General features: G+C 57.4%; 1 protein-coding gene across 1 annotated transcript in view; it reads left to right on the forward strand.

Annotated features, from left to right (window-relative positions):
- The first annotated feature begins 299 nt into the window (after window positions 1-299).
- The window catches only part of ift172 (intraflagellar transport 172), an 80,082-nt gene continuing 66,741 nt past the window's right edge, over window positions 300-13,640 (forward strand). The window contains exons 1-2 of the mRNA XM_030087373.1: window positions 300-339; window positions 646-789. Of these exons, the coding sequence (XP_029943233.1) occupies window positions 301-339; window positions 646-789 (183 nt within the window). The 5' untranslated portion in view covers window position 300. The remainder of the gene's footprint in view (window positions 340-645; window positions 790-13,640) is intronic.

Below are 13,640 nucleotides of genomic sequence, written 5' to 3' on the forward strand. Positions count from 1 at the left end.
GTTCTCCAGCCGCTCCGGTTCTAAACAGCGGAGCCGTGCAGTGGAACCGTTCCGTGTTCTCCAGCCGCTCCGGTTCTAAACAGCGGAGCCGTGCAGTGGAACCGTTCCGTGTTCTCCGAGCCGCCGGTTCTAAACAGCGGAGCCGTGCAGTGGAACCGTTCCGTGTTCTCCAGCCGCTCCGGTTCTAAACAGCGGGGCCGTGCAGTGGAACCGTTCCGTGTTCTCCGAGCCGCCGGTTCTAAACAGCGGAGCCGTGCAGTGGAACCGTTCCGTGTTCTCCAGCCGCTCCGAGTCGTGAAGATGCAGCTGAAGTTCCTGAAGACGCTCCTGCCGCCGCAGGTCAGAACCGTCCGCTGCTCCGCTCACTGCGCGGCTTTTAACCACTTCCTCAGCTCAGTAGATGTTTATGTAGAACCAGCAGAACCAGCAGAACCAGAAACCCACACTTCCCTTCCACTGGTAAAAACTTGAAAGTCTAAACCTGGACGAGCAGAACAGTGGTTCCACCGCAGAGTCCTGGAGAACCTCAGACCTGCTGTGACTCCCTTCAGCGTCAGAGAAGATCTGAGTGTTTGGAGCTGTTCAGTGGTGTGTTGGTTCTCAATGTTCTCAGTGCTCTGTGTTCTCGGTGCCTGTTCTCCACAGGACCGGTCCTCCAGAGTGACGTGCATGGCCTGGGCCCCCAACAGCACCAAGCTGGCCGTGTGCACCGCCGAGAGGGTGGTTCTCCTGTACGACGAGCACGGAGAACGACGAGACAAGTTCTCCACCAAGCCCCTGGACCCCAAGGTGAGCAAGAACCTCAGTACTGCAACACAAGAACCTCAGTACTGCAACACAAGAACCTCAGTATAGGAACACAAGAACCACAGTACTGCAACACAAGAACCTCAGTACTGCAACACAAGAACCTCAGTACTGCAACACAAGAACCTCAGTACTGCAACACAAGAACCTCAGTACTGCAACACAAGAACCACAGTACTGCAACACAAGAACCACAGTACTGCAACACAAGAACCTCAGTACCGCAACACAAGAACCTCAGTACTGCAACACAAGAACCTCAGTACTGCAACACAAGAACCTCAGTATAGGAACACAAGAACCACAGTACTGCAACACAAGAACCTCAGTACTGCAACACAAGAACCTCAGTACTGCAACACAAGAACCTCAGTACTGCAACACAAGAACCTCAGTACTGCAACACAAGAACCACAGTACTGCAACACAAGAACCACAGTACTGCAACACAAGAACCTCAGTACCGCAACACAAGAACCTCAGTACTGCAACACAAGAACCACAGTACTGCAACACAAGAACCTCAGTACTGCGACACAAGAACCTCAGTACTGCAACACAAGAACCACAGTATAGGAACACAAGAACCTCAGTACTGCAACACAAGAACCACAGTATAGGAACACAAGAACCTCAGTACTGCAACACAAGAACCTCAGTACTGCAACACAAGAAACACAGTACTGCAACACAAGAACCACAGTACTGCAACACAAGAACCACAGTATAGGAACACAAGAACCTCAGTACTGCAACACAAGAACCTCAGTATAGGAACACAAGAACCTCAGTACTGCAACACAAGAACCTCAGTATAGGAACACAAGAACCTCAGTACTGCAACACAAGAACCTCAGTATAGGAACACAAGAACCTCAGTACTGCAACACAAGAACCTCAGTATAGGAACACAAGAACCTCAGTATAGGAACACAAGAACCTCAGTATAGGAACACAAGAACCACAGTACTGCAACACAAGAACCTCAGTACTGCGACACAAGAACCTCAGTACTGCAACACAAGAACCACAGTATAGGAACACAAGAACCTCAGTACTGCAACACAAGAACCACAGTATAGGAACACAAGAACCTCAGTACTGCAACACAAGAACCTCAGTACTGCAACACAAGAAACACAGTACTGCAACACAAGAACCACAGTACTGCAACACAAGAACCACAGTATAGGAACACAAGAACCTCAGTACTGCAACACAAGAACCTCAGTATAGGAACACAAGAACCTCAGTACTGCAACACAAGAACCTCAGTATAGGAACACAAGAACCTCAGTACTGCAACACAAGAACCTCAGTATAGGAACACAAGAACCTCAGTATAGGAACACAAGAACCTCAGTATAGGAACACAAGAACCTCAGTACCGCAACACAATAACCACAGTACTGCAACACAAGAACCTCAGTACCGCAACACAAGAACCACAGTACTGCACACAAGAACCACAGTACTGCAACACAAGAACCACAGTACTGCAACACAAGAACCTCAGTATAGGAACACAAGAACCTCAGTATAGGAACACAATAACCACAGTACTGCAACACAAGAACCTCAGTGTAGGAACATAAGAAGCAGAGTATCATAACATAAGACGAGTACTGGAACATAAGAACCAAAGTAGTAGAACACAGGAACCCTAGAACACAAGAACCACGGTACCAGAACGGCAGTGTTTCGGGCTCCGTGGAGGCTGGAGACGCGGAGGGCGTGCCATCTGGTGGCCAAAATATGTCATTGCAGCTGAGTGTGTGCAGCAAAAGACACATTTTTTTCTTTTTAAAAAAATCATTGGGGGGCCGTGCAGTGGGAGGGTGCGGGCCGTATGCGACCCGCGGGCCGCCAGTTGCCCATCCCTGGTATAGTAACAAGCACAGCATCAGAACATAAGAAGCACAGTACTGGAACACAAGAACCAGAGCACCAGGCCAGGGTCACACTTTTCCTTCCAGAAGCCAACATGACTGCTTGTCCTCCATAAGCCCCTCCCACTGGGCGTGGTCAACAGAACAAAAGTAACAGATGAAAGAACCATATTTGTTTCCACTAAACAAGCAGAACAGCAGTGCGATGGAACCAAACCCGCTTCTCAGTGTCCCACGTTCCCCGTTCAAGCTCCACTGAAAAAACACAAGACACTAGAGTGGTTCGTGAATTCAGTGCAGCTGGACGGGGGGGGGGGGGGGGGGGGGGGGGGGTCAGGCTGAGTGTGTAGCAGCGCCCCGTCAGGCTGAGTGTGTAGCAGCGCCCCGTCAGGCTGAGTGTGTAGCAGCGCCCCGTCAGGCTGAGTGTGTAGCAGCACCCCGTCAGGCTGAGTGTGTAGCAGCACCCCGTCAGGCTGAGTGTGTAGCAGCACCCCCGTCAGGCTGAGTGTGTAGCAGCACCCCGTCAGGCTGAGTGTGTAGCAGCACCCCGTCAGGCTGAGTGTGTAGCAGCACCACGTCAGGCTGAGTGTGTAGCAGCGCCCCGTCAGGCTGAGTGTGTAGCAGCACCCCGTCAGGGTGAGTGTGTAGCCAGTGTGTAGCAGCACCCCGTCAGGCTGAGTGTGTAGCAGCACCCCGTCAGGCTGAGTGTGTAGCAGCACCCCGTCAGGCTGAGTGTGTAGCAGCACCACGTCAGGCTGAGTGTGTAGCAGCGCCCCGTCAGGCTGAGTGTGTAGCAGCGCCCCGTCAGGCTGAGTGTGTAGCAGCACCCCCGTCAGGCTGAGTGTGTAGCAGCACCCCGTCAGGGTGAGTGTGTAGCCAGTGTGTAGCAGCACCCCGTCAGGCTGAGTGTGTAGCAGCACCCCGTCAGGCTGAGTGTGTAGCAGCACCCCGTCAGGCTGAGTGTGTAGCAGCACCACGTCAGGCTGAGTGTGTAGCAGCGCCCCGTCAGGCTGAGTGTGTAGCAGCGCCCCGTCAGGCTGAGTGTGTAGCAGCACCCCGTCAGGCTGAGTGTGTAGCAGCACCCCGTCAGGCTGAGTGTGTAGCCAGTGTGTAGCAGCACCCCGTCAGGCTGAGTGTGTAGCAGCACCACGTCAGGCTGAGTGTGTAGCAGCGCCCCGTCAGGCTGAGTGTGTAGCAGCGCCCCGTCAGGCTGAGTGTGTAGCAGCGCCCCGTCAGGCTCAGTGTGCAGCAGCGCCCCGTCAGGCTCAGTGTGTAGCAGCACCCCCGTCAGGGTGAGTGTGTAGCGAGTGTGTAGCAGCACCCCGTCAGGCTGAGTGTGTAGCAGCACCCCCGTCAGGCTGAGTGTGTAGCAGCACCCCGTCAGGCTGAGTGTGTAGCAGCACCCCGTCAGGCTGAGTGTGTAGCAGCACCCCCGTCAGGCTGAGTGTGTAGCAGCACCCCGTCAGGCTGAGTGTGTAGCAGCGCCCCGTCAGGCTGAGTGTGTAGCAGCGCCCCGTCAGGCTGAGTGTGTAGCAGCGCCCCGTCAGGCTGAGTGTGTAGCAGCACCCCGTCAGGCTGAGTGTGTAGCAGCACCCCGTCAGGCTGAGTGTGTAGCAGCACCCCCGTCAGGCTGAGTGTGTAGCAGCCCCCCGTCAGGCTGAGTGTGTAGCAGCACCCCGTCAGGCTGAGTGTGTAGCAGCACCACGTCAGGCTGAGTGTGTAGCAGCGCCCCGTCAGGCTGAGTGTGTAGCAGCACCCCGTCAGGGTGAGTGTGTAGCCAGTGTGTAGCAGCACCCCGTCAGGCTGAGTGTGTAGCAGCACCCCGTCAGGCTGAGTGTGTAGCAGCACCCCGTCAGGCTGAGTGTGTAGCAGCCCCCCGTCAGGCTGAGTGTGTAGCAGCGCCCCGTCAGGCTGAGTGTGTAGCAGCGCCCCGTCAGGCTGAGTGTGTAGCAGCACCCCCGTCAGGCTGAGTGTGTAGCAGCACCCCGTCAGGCTGAGTGTGTAGCCAGTGTGTAGCAGCACCCCGTCAGGCTGAGTGTGTAGCAGCACCCCGTCAGGCTGAGTGTGTAGCAGCACCCCGTCAGGCTGAGTGTGTAGCAGCACCACGTCAGGCTGAGTGTGTAGCAGCGCCCCGTCAGGCTGAGTGTGTAGCAGCGCCCCGTCAGGCTGAGTGTGTAGCAGCACCCCGTCAGGCTGAGTGTGTAGCAGCACCCCGTCAGGCTGAGTGTGTAGCCAGTGTGTAGCAGCACCCCGTCAGGCTGAGTGTGTAGCAGCACCACGTCAGGCTGAGTGTGTAGCAGCGCCCCGTCAGGCTGAGTGTGTAGCAGCGCCCCGTCAGGCTGAGTGTGTAGCAGCACCCCGTCAGGCTCAGTGTGCAGCAGCGCCCCGTCAGGCTCAGTGTGTAGCAGCACCCCGTCAGGCTCAGTGTGTAGCAGCACCCCGTCAGGGTGAGTGTGTAGCGAGTGTGTAGCAGCACCCCGTCAGGCTGAGTGTGTAGCAGCACCCCCGTCAGGCTGAGTGTGTAGCAGCACCCCGTCAGGCTGAGTGTGTAGCAGCACCCCGTCAGGCTGAGTGTGTAGCAGCACCCCCGTCAGGCTGAGTGTGTAGCAGCACCCCGTCAGGCTGAGTGTGTAGCAGCACCCCGTCAGACTGAGTGTGTAGCAGCACCCCGTCAGGGTGAGTGTGTAGCCAGTGTGTAGCAGCACCCCTTCAGGCTGAGTGTGTAGCAGCACCCCGTCAGGCTGAGTGTGTAGCAGCACACCGTCAGGCTGAGTGTGTAGCCAGTGTGTAGCAGCGCCCCCGTCAGGCTGAGTGTGTAGCAGCACCCCGTCAGGGTGAGTGTGTAGCCAGTGTGTAGCAGCACCCCGTCAGGCTGAGTGTGTAGCAGCACCCCCGTCAGGCTGAGTGTGTAGCGGCAACCCGTCAGGCTGAGTGTGTAGCAGCGCCCCGTCAGGCTGAGTGTGTAGCAGCACCCCGTCAGGCTGAGTGTGTAGCAGCACCCCGTCAGGCTGAGTGTGTAGCAGCACCCCCGTCAGGCTGAGTGTGTAGCAGCACCCCCGTCAGGCTGAGTGTGTAGCCAGTGTGTAGCAGCGCCCCCGTCAGGCTGAGTGTGTAGCAGCACCCCGTCAGGGTGAGTGTGTAGCCAGTGTGTAGCAGCACCCCGTCAGGCTGAGTGTGTAGCCAGTGTGTAGCAGCACCCCGTCAGGCTGAGTGGGTAGCAGCGCCCCGTCAGGCTGAGTGTGTAGCAGCACCCCCGTCAGGCTGAGTGTGTAGTAGCACCCCCGTCAGGCTGAGTGTGTAGCAGCACCCCGTCAGGCTGAGTGTGTAGCCAGTGTGTAGCAGCGCCCCCGTCAGGCTGAGTGTGTAGCAGCACCCCGTCAGGCTGAGTGTGTAGCAGCACCCCGTCAGGCTGAGTGTGTAGCAGCACCCCCGTCAGGCTGAGTGTGTAGCAGCACGCCGTCAGGCTGAGTGTGTAGCCAGTGTGTAGCAGCACCCCGTCAGGCTGAGTGTGTAGCAGCACCACGTCAGGCTGAGTGTGTAGCAGCACCCCGTCAGGCTGAGTGTGTAGCAGCACCCCGTCAGGCTGAGTGTGTAGCCAGTGTGTAGCAGCGCCCCCGTCAGGCTGAGTGTGTAGCAGCACCCCGTCAGGCTGAGTGTGTAGCAGCACCCCGTCAGGCTGAGTGTGTAGCAGCACCCCATCAGGCTGAGTGTGTAGCAGCACCCCGTCAGGCTGAGTGTGTAGCAGCACACCGTCAGGCTGAGTGTGTAGCCAGTGTGTAGCAGCGCCCCCGTCAGGCTGAGTGTGTAGCAGCACCCTGTCAGGCTGAGTGTGTAGCAGCGCCCCGTCAGGCTGAGTGTGTAGCAGCACCCCGTCAGGCTGAGTGTGTAGCAGCACCCCGTCAGGCTGAGTGTGTAGCAGCACCCCCGTCAGGCTGAGTGTGTAGCAGCACCCCCGTCAGGCTGAGTGTGTAGCAGCACCCCGTCAGGCTGAGTGTGTAGCAGCACCCCATCAGGCTGAGTGTGTAGCAGCGCCCCGTCAGGCTGAGTGTGTAGCAGCGCCCCGTCAGGCTGAGTGTGTAGCAGCGCCCCGTCAGGCTGAGTGTGTAGCAGCACCCCCGTCAGGCTGAGTGTGTAGCAGCGCCCCGTCAGGGTGAGTGTGTAGCCAGTGTGTAGCAGCACCCCGTCAGGCTGAGTGTGTAGCAGCACCCCCGTCAGGCTGAGTGTGTAGCAGCACCCCGTCAGGGTGAGTGTGTAGCCAGTGTGTAGCAGCACCCCGTCAGGCTGAGTGTGTAGCAGCACCCCGTCAGGCTGAGTGTGTAGCAGCACCACGTCAGGCTGAGTGTGTAGCAGCGCCCCGTCAGGCTGAGTGTGTAGCAGCGCCCCGTCAGGCTGAGTGTGTAGCAGCGCCCCGTCAGGCTCAGTGTGTAGCAGCACCCCGTCAGGCTGAGTGTGTAGCAGCACCCCGTCAGGCTGAGTGTGTAGCAGCACCCCGTCAGGGTGAGTGTGTAGCCAGTGTGTAGCAGCACCCCTTCAGGCTGAGTGTGTCGCAGCACCCCGTCAGGCTGAGTGTGTAGCCAGTGTGTAGCAGCACCCCGTCAGGCTGAGTGTGTAGCAGCGCCCCGTCAGGCTGAGTGTGTAGCAGCACCCCGTCAGGCTGAGTGTGTAGCAGCGCCCCGTCAGGCTGAGTGTGTAGCAGCACCCCCGTCAGGCTGAGTGTGTAGTAGCACCCCCGTCAGGTTGAGTGTGTAGCAGCACCCCGTCAGGCTGAGTGTGTAGCCAGTGTGTAGCAGCGCCCCCGTCAGGCTGAGTGTGTAGCAGCGCCCCGTCAGGCTGAGTGTGTAGCAGCGCCCCGTCAGGCTGAGTGTGTAGCAGCACCCCCGTCAGGCTGAGTGTGTAGCAGCACCCCGTCAGGGTGAGTGTGTAGCCAGTGTGTAGCAGCGCCCCCGTCAGGCTGAGTGTGTAGCAGCACCCCGTCAGGCTGAGTGTGTAGCAGCGCCCCGTCAGGCTGAGTGTGTAGCAGCGCCCCGTCAGGCTGAGTGTGTAGCAGCGCCCCGTCAGGCTGAGTGTGTAGCAGCGCCCCGTCAGGCTGAGTGTGTAGCAGCACCCCGTCAGGCTGAGTGTGTAGCAGCGCCCCGTCAGGCTGAGTGTGTAGCAGCGCCCCGTCAGGCTGAGTGTGTAGCAGCACCCCCGTCAGGCTGAGTGTGTAGCAGCACCCCGTCAGGGTGAGTGTGTAGCCAGTGTGTAGCAGCACCCCATCAGGCTGAGTGTGTAGCAGCACCCCCGTCAGGCTGAGTGTGTAGCAGCACCCCGTCAGGGTGAGTGTGTAGCCAGTGTGTAGCAGCGCCCCCGTCAGGCTGAGTGTTTAGCAGCACCCCGTCAGGCTGAGTGTGTAGCAGCGCCCCGTCAGGCTGAGTGTGTAGCAGCGCCCCGTCAGGCTGAGTGTGTAGCAGCGCCCCGTCAGGCTGAGTGTGTAGCAGCACCCCGTCAGGCTGAGTGTGTAGCCAGTGTGTAGCAGCGCCCCCGTCAGGCTGAGTGTGTAGCAGCACCCCGTCAGGCTGAGTGTGTAGCAGCACACCGTCAGGCTGAGTGTGTAGCCAGTGTGTAGCAGCGCCCCCGTCAGGCTGAGTGTGTAGCAGCACCCCGTCAGGCTGAGTGTGTAGCAGCACCCCGTCAGGCTGAGTGTGTAGCAGCACCCCCGTCAGGCTGAGTGTGTAGCAGCACCCCCGTCAGGCTGAGTGTGTAGCAGCACCCCGTCAGGCTGAGTGTGTAGCAGCACCCCCATCAGGCTGAGTGTGTAGCAGCGCCCCGTCAGGCTGAGTGTGTAGCAGCGCCCCGTCAGGCTGAGTGTGTAGCAGCGCCCCGTCAGGCTGAGTGTGTAGCAGCACCCCCGTCAGGCTGAGTGTGTAGCAGCGCCCCGTCAGGGTGAGTGTGTAGCCAGTGTGTAGCAGCACCCCGTCAGGCTGAGTGTGTAGCAGCACCCCCGTCAGGCTGAGTGTGTAGCAGCACCCCGTCAGGGTGAGTGTGTAGCCAGTGTGTAGCAGCACCCCGTCAGGCTGAGTGTGTAGCAGCACCCCGTCAGGCTGAGTGTGTAGCAGCACCCCGTCAGGCTGAGTGTGTAGCAGCACCACGTCAGGCTGAGTGTGTAGCAGCGCCCCGTCAGGCTGAGTGTGTAGCAGCGCCCCGTCAGGCTGAGTGTGTAGCAGCGCCCCGTCAGGCTCAGTGTGTAGCAGCACCCCGTCAGGCTCAGTGTGTAGCAGCACCCCGTCAGGCTGAGTGTGTAGCAGCACCCCGTCAGGCTGAGTGTGTAGCAGCACCCCGTCAGGGTGAGTGTGTAGCCAGTGTGTAGCAGCACCCCTTCAGGCTGAGTGTGTAGCAGCACCCCGTCAGGCTGAGTGTGTAGCCAGTGTGTAGCAGCACCCCGTCAGGCTGAGTGTGTAGCAGCGCCCCGTCAGGCTGAGTGTGTAGCAGCACCCCGTCAGGCTGAGTGTGTAGCAGCGCCCCGTCAGGCTGAGTGTGTAGCAGCACCCCCGTCAGGCTGAGTGTGTAGTAGCACCCCCGTCAGGCTGAGTGTGTAGCAACACCCCGTCAGGCTGAGTGTGTAGCCAGTGTGTAGCAGCGCCCCCGTCAGGCTGAGTGTGTAGCAGCACCCCGTCAGGCTGAGTGTGTAGCAGCGCCCCGTCAGGCTGAGTGTGTAGCAGCGCCCCGTCAGGCTGAGTGTGTAGCAGCACCCCCGTCAGGCTGAGTGTGTAGCAGCACCCCGTCAGGGTGAGTGTGTAGCCAGTGTGTAGCAGCACCCCGTCAGGCTGAGTGTGTAGCAGCACCCCCGTCAGGCTGAGTGTGTAGCAGCACCCCGTCAGGGTGAGTGTGTAGCCAGTGTGTAGCAGCGCCCCCGTCAGGCTGAGTGTGTAGCAGCGCCCCGTCAGGCTGAGTGTGTAGCAGCGCCCCGTCAGGCTGAGTGTGTAGCAGCGCCCCGTCAGGCTGAGTGTGTAGCAGCGCCCCGTCAGGCTGAGTGTGTAGCAGCGCCCCGTGAGGCTCAGTGTGTAGCAGCACCCCCGTCAGGCTGAGTGTGTAGCAGCACCCCGTCAGGGTGAGTGTGTAGCCAGTGTGTAGCAGCGCCCCGTCAGGCTGAGTGTGTAGCAGCGCCCCGTCAGGCTGAGTGTGTAGCAGCGCCCCGTCAGGCTGAGTGTGTAGCAGCGCCCCGTCAGGCTGAGTGTGTAGCAGCGCCCCGTCAGGCTGAGTGTGTAGCAGCGCCCCGTCAGGCTGAGTGTGTAGCAGCACCCCGTCAGGCTGAGTGTGTAGCAGCACCCCGTCAGGCTGAGTGTGTAGCAGCACCCCGTCAGGCTGAGTGTGTAGCAGCACCCCGTCAGGCTGAGTGTGTAGCAGCACCCCCGTCAGGCTGAGTGTGTAGCAGCACCCCCGTCAGGCTGAGTGTGTAGCCAGTGTGTAGCAGCGCCCCCGTCAGGCTGAGTGTGTAGCAGCACCCCCGTCAGGCTGAGTGTGTAGCAGCACCCCCGTCAGGCTGAGTGTGTAGCCAGTGTGTAGCAGCGCCCCCGTCAGGCTGAGTGTGTAGCAGCACCCCGTCAGGCTGAGTGTGTAGCAGCACCCCGTCAGGCTGAGTGTGTAGCAGCACCCCGTCAGGCTGAGTGTGTAGCAGCACCCCCGTCAGGCTGAGTGTGTAGCAGCACCCCCGTCAGGCTGAGTGTGTAGCCAGTGTGTAGCAGCGCCCCCGTCAGGCTGAGTGTGTAGCAGCGCCCCGTCAGGCTGAGTGTGTAGCAGCACCCCCGTCAGGCTGAGTGTGTAGCAGCACCCCCGTCAGGCTGAGTGTGTAGCCAGTGTGTAGCAGCGCCCCGTCAGGCTGAGTGTGTAGCAGCACCCCGTCAGGCTGAGTGTGTAGCAGCACCCCGTCAGGCTGAGTGTGTAGCAGCACCCCGTCAGGGTGAGTGTGTAGCCAGTGTGTAGCAGCGCCACTCAGTGTGTAGCAGCACCACTCTCAGTGTAGCAGCGCCCCCGTCAGGCCACGCCTCTGAGTGCAGCTGGGAGCCAACATGGCGTCTGGCAGCGATGTGCGAGAAGAAGGCCTGCCTCGCTCAGCTGTGTCACACCAGCTACCATGTTAGCAGTGCCATCCGTGACCAGAACCTCCACCAGGAGCTGCTACACCCCACTCTTCCAGGAGCTGCTGCATCCAACTCTGCAGTCCTCACTTCACCTCCCTAAACCCTCCTCCTCCCTCCTCCTCCCTCCTCCTCCCTCCTCCACCTCCCTACACAGCTGACTCCGGAAGTTTTTGAGGTGGGCCTGGAGCTTCAGTGTGGAGAGTCCCTGGAGCTTCAGTGCAGTGTAGGGATGCACATGGTTAACCGATAACAGGATCTTTGACCGGTTAATACTATCGTTTTTGTTTTGGGTTTTTTTCAGCTCCAGCTGGAGGAGCTCTCCACAGAGCCGTGCGTCTTCCTGCAGCTGGCGTTATGTTTCAGATATCAATGACGGCGCTGCAGACGACTCCTTCAGTCACTGATTAATTCCAGGGGCCTTCATGTTGTACAGTCGGAGGGTGTGCAGCTTTGTGCGCATTGACGCATGTGGCACAAAACCAGCGTTACATTGAATATTATTTTTTATCTCCAGACGCCGCGGGTCGTCCAGATTCACAGTGAAGTGTTTCGGTATGAAGCTGCAGCATCCAGATAAACATTACGCTCCATCAGAACGGTTTAAAAATCGGATTTGAGAAGCTAAAACTTTATTTAGGAAATTAATCAGAACACACAAAAAAAATTACCAGCACGCTCACTCTCCACATCATTTAAAAAACAACAGGAGATGATTGAAGCCTACAGTGCTGTTAATTATATCTAAATCTTATGTCTTTTTTCCCATTTTAGATGAGAATTTGCTGTCATTGTAAATCTGCAGTTCAGCACCGGACAGCGCCGAGTCCGTCACTCACTCGGAGTGACGCACATTTCCTGGTCAGAATGGAGGGACGTCTGCGTGCCGGAATAGCGATATTTCGGAATGGTGATGTGTCTAAACGGCGGTGCGTCGGAATGTCGGAGCGGCAGCATGGAGCCGCTCAGCAGGGCGTTTAAAGGTCGTCCTGCTTCGCGTGGCTTTGGAGCCTCGGCGCTCCACCGCTCCACGCTGTGCGTTCAGGCGCAGTGTTCCACACATCCTCCACAAGCTTTTCCGGCTCTACAGACTGTTTATCTGCTCCTTTATTACAGATTATTTAGAGAAAATTAAGCACATACATTGTCGGTACGTTATCATTTAGTATTAAAGTTTTTCTTCGCCTTTTTTTTTTCTTTTTTCTGAATCGCGGGGCGGCGCCAGAGCGATTCTGTCGGCAGACCTTCTCCTCCATCCAGATAGTCTGCTGTCTCCATCCTCCAGATTTTCACTCTGGTGTTTGAGCGATCGGGCTGGAGCTCCGTCTGCCTTCGCTTTTACCGTCATGCTCTGTTTGCTGTGGCGCTCTGGCGATGCGTATACCGGCGCCACCTGCGCGCAACGCGGTCAGCTGGCTGCTGCGCGGACGTCCGCAGATCGGTCCGCGCAGACCAATGGGCAGACATGTGAAGCAGGACGGGCCTTAAATCTGATCGGTTAACGGTTATTAACCAGTTAAAGGGCGTTGGTTATCGGCCATAAAAAAATATATAAAATGTGCATCCCTAGGGCAGTGTGGAGAGTCTCTGGTGCTTCAGTGTGGAGAGTCTCTGGTGCTTCAGTGTGGAGAGTCTCTGGTGCTTCAGTGTGGAGAGTCTCTGGTGCTTCAGTGGAGCCTCAGGCTCCATCGTCTGGGTCAACTTTTTTTTTTTTATTCAAAAGATACACAAAAAATATACATAACAGAAAATAATACAATACAAGAATGAATGAAAAAGGAGCAGAAGAAGAATAAGTTGAGAGCTGCAGTGAAGGAGGACGACTGTGGAGTGAGAACCCCAGCTGAGCTGTGGAACTGTTCTAGAGGAACCATGGAGAGATCTGTGAGGGGAGGAGATAGATAAGATAGATAGATAAAAACTTTATTAATCTCCCAAGGGAGAAATTCAGGTGTCCAGCAGCACACACAAATCATTCGCACGCAAATAAATAACAACAGTACAATAAAGTGCTCATAGTTTACTCAGTTCAGCTCAGGCACATCTGTTAAACAGCCTGATTGCTGAGGGGATGAACGACCTCTTGAAGCGCTCAGTTCTGCAGCGCAGTGACAGCAGCCTGTTACTCCGGTGGTGCAGTGGATGTTTGGGGTTCCTCAAGATACCCTGCATTAGAGCCCCACCCTCCTCTCCAGGACTGCTCCAGCAGAGTCCACCTTCCTCCCATCACAGATGCACACTTCCTGATCAGTTTGTCCAGCCGACTGCTGTCTCTTTTTGGAGAACCCGGAAGTGCAGACGTGTTTGACATGTGGCATGGAGCGTGTGTGTGTGTTTGTGTTTGTGTGTGTGTGTGTGTGTGTGTGTGTGTGTGTGTGTGTGTGTGTTTGTGTGTGTGTGTGTGTGTGTGTGTGTGTGTGTGTGTGTGTGTGTGTGCGTCTACAAGTCACTTGTAGAAGTCAGAAAGGTTCATGACAGGGTCTGTCTGCTGACTGATGCTAATGCTAATCTTGTGTTGTCAGTATGGGAAGGAGAGCTACCTGGTGAGCATGCTAATGCTAATGCTAATGCTAGTGTTGTGTTGTCAGTATGGGAAGGAGAGCTCCCTGGTGAGCATGCTAATGCTAATGCTGATGCTAATCTTGTGTTGTCAGTATGGGAAGGAGAGCTACCTGGTGAGCATGCTAATGCTAATGCTAGTGTTGTGTTGTCAGTATGGGAAGGAGAGCTCCCTGGTGAGCATGCTAATGCTAATGCTGATGCTAATCTTGTGTTGTCAGTATGGGAAGGAGAGCTCCCTGGTGAGCATGCTAATGCTAATGCTGATGCT

The sequence above is a fragment of the Salarias fasciatus genome, unplaced genomic scaffold, assembly GCF_902148845.1.
Source record: "Salarias fasciatus unplaced genomic scaffold, fSalaFa1.1, whole genome shotgun sequence".
Lineage (NCBI taxonomy): Eukaryota > Metazoa > Chordata > Actinopteri > Blenniiformes > Blenniidae > Salarias > Salarias fasciatus.